We start from the raw sequence: 6,025 nt of genomic DNA, 5'->3' as shown, positions 1-6,025 counted from the left end.
CTTCATGGTATTTAGGTTTGCACTTAGATATGTTCAGATATGAACTGAGATATGAACTAAGCTAGATGAGATTAATATCCTCGCGGTCTGAGGATGCACTGCGATGACAATTTGTGGTTGGGCCGGCTTTGGGCTCAGCAGGGCTTGGATTTGTTTCGGTCGGAGCAGGAGCAGGAGCTGTTCCAGTATCCCACGACTAGGGCGTGCTTGGGAACGCGGTGCCGTGCAGAGCCGGCAGGGCCAAGCCCGGCGTGCCGCCAGGCGCTGCGGGGGCCGCGTTCGCCGGTGCCCGCGGCTGCCGTGAGGGAGGGAGGGCAGGAAGCGGCGGCGGGCGGCCCCAGCCCTTCCGGGTCGCGGGCGGCGCCGGCCGAGGGGCGGCGGAGCCGGGGCGGCCGCGGCCGCAGCGCGGGTGGGTCGGGAGCCCTGGGCGGCCGGGGAAGGGTGGGCCGGGACGGAGCGCGGGGCCCTCCGGCCGCTGGGGGCCCAGGGCGGGATCCGTGATGCAGCGACAGCCCGACACGTAGGTGTGGGTGAAACCCCCCTGGCGTCTGCGCCGGCGACACCCGATCGTGGGTCTGGCCTCCGGTTCCTGGTGCAAGGGGATGAGCCTGAACGTGCTTTCCCCCGCAGTAAGGCGCAGTGTCATGGGAGGGGAATGTGCTCCTGTGCCGTGTGCCCCGGGATGACCCTGCTGGAGCGGGGAGGTGGGGCTGGGTGACCCCTCTGTGGTCCCTTCCAACCTGTCCCACCCTGTGCTTCATGGCGCTGCCCTCAGGCGTGCTGGCTCGATTCCTCTGTTCCTGAACTTCCCCCCCACCGCCACAGTCTTTTGGAAATTATGTTATTGAATGTCCTTTTGCCTCTGACTAGATATGGATAACAGGAAGGATGAAAAAAGCAGGACGCTGTGTGCAACCTCAGAAGAAGGGCTGAAGGCCCGAGGTGGGTGCTGTGATCTATTGCTGTTCTCTGGTGTTTATGTGGTTTTGTTTGTGTGTCGCCCTTTGGGTCATTTACCGGTTTGCTTGCTTGCTGATGCCAGTAGACCATGGCACACTGGAAGAGCGGGAAAAAACACAACCAACCTCTCAGAACAGGGGTTTATTGTGTTTAAATTCTACTAAGAGTCATTTCTGTAGGCCACAGTTACTAGTTGCCTTGTGTTGCCCTAAGGAAAGGAAAAAAGGAAGCGAAAGCGCAGCAGAAGCAGATCCTCATCTGTTTCGTCCACATCGTCTTCTAGCAGTACATCCACTTCTTCCTCCTCATCACGCTCATCATCAAGATCATCTTCTTCCAGTAGTAGTAGAGGTAAGCTGTCTCCACATGCACATGATGTTTTCCAGTTTTGACAGCACTCCTGAGAGCATTTAAAGCTTGTTTTAGAAGAGGTGAAACCACCACAAAGTGACAGTGCAGAATACCAGTGCTGCTTATTCAGGGTGTTTCTCTCATAATCCTTTCCTGTTGTGTGTAGAGGTGCCACTGCACACACAGTTTGCAATGTACTTAGGTTAATTTGAATTCCTTCTAAAGAGAAACTGCCATTCAGATAAATGTTACTTGGTAACAATATGCTGTATATATTTAAGCCCCTCAATTTGTTGCATTTTCAAAACACCGATGTTTTTTACTTCACCAGTCTATCTAGACCAGAGCTGTGGGTTTGATTTAGCCCTGCTTTGGTCTTAACATTTCAAGCATTTAACTTTGAGGACTCAGGTGAAGCTGGCACATCTGCAGAATCAGTAAATCAGGTATTTTCAGTTTCCATGTTAGTCCAGTAAGTGGCAGTAACCCAATGTGTTCTCTTTCTCAGGATTAGTTCAACCTGTGTCTATATATATATATATATATATATATATATGAACTATAGCACTCTCTTTGTATGTTTCACATTTCTCTGTCTTATCTGTAAAACTAATGCCTTTTTCAGAATGCTAAACTTACAGGGTTTGATTTTGTTGTTTATTTCTTCCTTAATTTTAGATTCTCCTAAGTCTAAATCAAAGAAAAAGAAAAAAGAAAAACATAACAAAAAGGTAAAAGTTTACAAAGATAAATAAGTAGTTAACAAACAAAACAGTTCTTTATATTTCAATAACCTTAAATGTCATGTAAGACAATGCTTTTTTCTGTGGCTTTGTACATCTAAATTATACTTTAAGGGTTGTGAACTGATAAATGGGCACTTGACTTTATCCAAAAGAGAAAACATTTACAAGGTACTTTTGCCAATCATTACTGGTCCAGCTGGAGTTTAGAGTAGTCTCTGAAGAAAAGAGAAGTGGGGAATCTTGATAACTTTATAGAATTTGCCAGAAGAAATTATTTATAGTTGGTGAGAGAAGTGAATGGTAAATACTTGCTGTTGTAATTTTTCTGTTCCATGTTCAGTGATTTATAGTGCAGTTACTTTAAAAGAGAGAGAATGGGGAATCAGACCTTTTCTGTTGCTCAGAGCCCCAAGGTTTGCTAACTCTGGTGTGTTAATTTCTGCTACTTGTCCAGTAGTGGTAAGGGCAAGCAGACGTGGCTGTCTTGACTTGAGTGACCTTGAAAGATCTTGTGGGTTTGGGATTTTTGCCCTTGTTAGTCTGTAAGCATAAGAGTGTATGTCTTATTCTTGTAGAAAAGGAAAAAGGAGAACAAAATGAAGAAAAAGAAGGAAAAGAAGAAAAGGAAAGAGAAAACAGGACCTGTCCAGCTTTCCAAGGTATGCTGGTCTGAGTGTGAAGCCCTGTTTTCTTTCTCACCTACATACTTAATCCATCCTGTCATAAAAATGTTTATAGGATCACCAGTTTGGTCGTCAACCAGTAGAAACCTCTCTCTGTTATTGTGGACAGTAAGGAAGTATAAAAGATTATTGTCTGTAATTTTACATAAGATTTGTAATGGTACTGATGAAAGCTTATGTCTTTTTAACATGTGATCTCATTTCAGTTCTTCAAAAACAAAAAGAAGAATGAAAACTACAGCATGATAACCGGAAAGAAAATTAAGATGAAAATAAAGAAGACTAAGGAAGATATAGAGGTAAGAGTTAATTAATCTAAATGTTCCTAAGAAAAAATGCTGTATCTTTTAATATTTTTCTAATAGTAGTTTTTGTAGAAGACTAGGTCTTGCAGTTAAGAGTTGTAAACTGAGTGTAGCTTTTACTGTGGCTGTGATGCCCTCTGAAAAATACTAATTCATTCTTTTGGCAGGTTTTATATTATGAAGGGGCTTGTAATACTCAGTCATGAGCAGATAAACCAAAGGATGCTTGTGTAGGTTCTTAGAATTTCAGCCTATAATCATTAGCCAGTTTGTAGCTTTCTCTTACACTGGTGTTAATTGTACTCATCTTCTTTCAGTCTCTTGTGATCTGTTGTGATAATTGCTACTTCACTGTGCTTTTCTAACACATGCAAGACTAGCCTTGATTTAGAGAAGAATTTTTAAAAACCCAGGTGTATTATTAGGACCACATGCTCCTGCATTTTCTCAGAGCAGTCAAATGTTTTTGCTGAGATACCCTGGGAAATAAATACCATGAATAATAGTGTGTGCTATAGGTATGGATGTTTGGACTCAGCACTTAAATAATACTGTCACTCTTCAACACCCTAGGATGACCTGCAGAGGGCTCTGGTACTGGTCAGGAAGTGTTACTTCCTTGAGGTATCCAGCTTGGCAGATTCAAGTTCAGCCCTAGTAGTTCATTCTACAGCTGGCAAAGCAGTCTGAGCATTCTTGAGTTAAATTTGACTGAAAACACATTATCTTCACTCTGTGACACCAAAGTGTGTGTTAAATTATGTTGAATGTTCACTACTTCTGTTCCAGTAGCCTGCTTGTTACAATATGTGATGTCAAATACTTGATGTTGGTCCTTTTTTTGATTGAGGCCTGTGGTCTTACTGAATTGAACAACATCCATCAATATTTAAATATCCAATAATTTTTTATAAAAAACTCTGGAATTGACGGTTGGGCCATCTCTTTTGTGAAGAGAGAACCCAAGTTCGGGGTTCTGTTATGCTGCATAAGCTACGCTATATGCACAGGGGGGAAAAAAGACACTCCCCAAAGCTAAGGACTTGCTGTGAATACAGTGAAAGTTGCCTCAGCCACCAGAGAGGAGCATCTGTTGTGCTTGTGAGTTCTCTCCTGGGCAGGTTGTGAGCTGCAGGATCACAGCCCAGTGGAGCCTCCTTAGGGAGCCACTTAGGAAATGTCTCCTGGAATAGTGAGACATTTGTCTCCCCAGAAGCCATGCCTGGCACTTCCCCTGGGCACCCAGGCCGGCCTCACTGGTCACTGGTTAGACCCAGCTCTGTCAATGGCACTTGCTTTGGGATGTGGAAACCCCACAGAAAATAGGGATCTGTGGCTTTGCTCCTGAGTACAGGTCTGTTCAACCACTGCTTCTGCTTGTCTGCTCTACAGAGAGACCGGAACCGTGCCCAGCTACTGGAATTTCTGAACTCTGCCTTGTAATGGGAAGAGTCCTCACCAGGGACAGGTAGATGTACCAAGCCAACCGTCATCCTAGCAGAACACTAAAGAGAAACTCAGGGAAAAGGACACCATGTTGGACAAGACCAGACCCTCCTACTGAGAAGAAAATTGGCATGTCCTTTTTTTAATGGCAAAACACAGAGTAGCTAATAACTTGTTAATGGAGATCCATGTCCTCCTTTTGAGATCCTAAGGTAATAGCCAGGCTGTGGTGTTTTAGAAAAGCCCAAGTGTATGTTGTTCACAATGATAAGAAATGACACACTGAAGTCCAGCAATGTAATTTCTATCTTAACTGCATGCAGAATGCACTCTTAATTTCAAATGTCTTAATTTTTCTAGTAGTTTAAGCAGAGTATTTGTAAATGTTTATTTTAAAGATGAGATGTTTCTTTTATGTATTTTTTTCTGGTAGTGGTTATGCATATCATAAAGAGCAAACTGACCTTTGTAAATAGAGCATCCTTTTACATAAATGATTTTTTTTTTGAAAGTTCATTCACTAATATATTGTTTTCTTTCAGAACTCAAGATGTGGTATTTCTCTGGACAGTTTATTGTTCTCTCTCCTTAGAAAGTGTAACAGCAAAATACTCTAGAGCAATAATGGTAGCAAATTATTTTTATCCTAAAATAGAAGCAGGAAAGGTCTCTGGTTTTGTTTGTTTATCTGATCAGTTGTTCAGTTCATAATAGATAGTTTACCCCCCACATCTGGAGTTGCAGTCCCTGGACTGAAAGCTCTGGAGTTGTGGCCTGCTTTTCTGATCCTGTGAGCCGTGTATCAAATCTTTATCTTTGAAGTCCAGCAAGGCACATACTATCGACATACCTTAGTCTGATGGAGGCAGGCAGTGACAGTGACTTCACGGGTCTGCTGACAGTCCCCTGTGAGATGAGACAGGGCTGGACAGGCTGCAGGAGCCCAGCACAGCTTGTGGGTGTGCCAGCTGTGGTAATTTGCTCAGTGCCTGCACTCTTCCTTCCACATCCACTTGACTCTTGGTTACCCAGCAGGCCCCTCTGTAATAACCCTGCTGTGGGAGTTCACTTGAATCACTCGTGAAGCTGGTGCTCCTCAGGAGCTACAGTTTAGAAATGCCTGAAGGAAGGACTCAAGGGGAGTTCACTTTGACAAAAACATTAAGTGTACAGCAGTGAGAGTGGGGGGAGTTCATTAAAGAGCAAATGGAAAACTGTGTCCGTGTCTGCTACAGTGTTTTGAAGTAAACCTGAAGATTTGTACCATTGCTCAAGGGATAATTTTATTACTGTTTTAATGTGTGAAACCTTCTGAAGATGCTAGAATCCTCTCCTTTCCTTAGTTTTCTTTTGTTGTGAAGCATTGGTACTGTTGCAGAGATGTAACTCTTTAGACACTAAAGCCCTGATCCAGCAGAGAAACTCCATACATTCTTATGAACATAAAACTTACAAAAACGTAGGTAAGAAATGGAGTTTCCTTGACTTTTAATCCAACAATCAGAAGGATTTTTTGAAAGCACTGTACTGAAAT

General features: G+C 43.4%; 1 protein-coding gene and 1 long non-coding RNA gene across 2 annotated transcripts; both read left to right on the top strand.

The window, feature by feature from the left end:
- Positions 1-416: 416 nt before the first annotated feature.
- On the top strand, positions 417-2,066 carry LOC121358677 (protein FAM133-like). Its single transcript, XM_041477080.1, has 4 exons — positions 417-704; positions 871-942; positions 1,174-1,311; positions 1,990-2,066. Exons 1-4 carry the CDS (start codon positions 656-658, stop codon positions 2,064-2,066), a joined length of 336 nt encoding a protein of 111 aa, XP_041333014.1. The 5' UTR covers positions 417-655.
- A 501-nt stretch (positions 2,067-2,567) lies between these two features.
- Positions 2,568-5,708, top strand: LOC121358816. The gene is made up of 3 exons (XR_005955955.1): positions 2,568-2,716; positions 2,947-3,039; positions 4,438-5,708. It is a non-coding gene; the product is annotated as an uncharacterized LOC121358816 (long non-coding RNA).
- Positions 5,709-6,025: the final 317 nt, after the last annotated feature.

This window comes from Pyrgilauda ruficollis, unplaced genomic scaffold (genome assembly GCF_017590135.1).
Source record: "Pyrgilauda ruficollis isolate IOZ18807 unplaced genomic scaffold, ASM1759013v1 scaffold4, whole genome shotgun sequence".
Lineage (NCBI taxonomy): Eukaryota > Metazoa > Chordata > Aves > Passeriformes > Passeridae > Pyrgilauda > Pyrgilauda ruficollis.
Note: the sequence above shows the minus strand (reverse complement) of the source record. Positions and strands in the feature narration are given on the sequence as shown.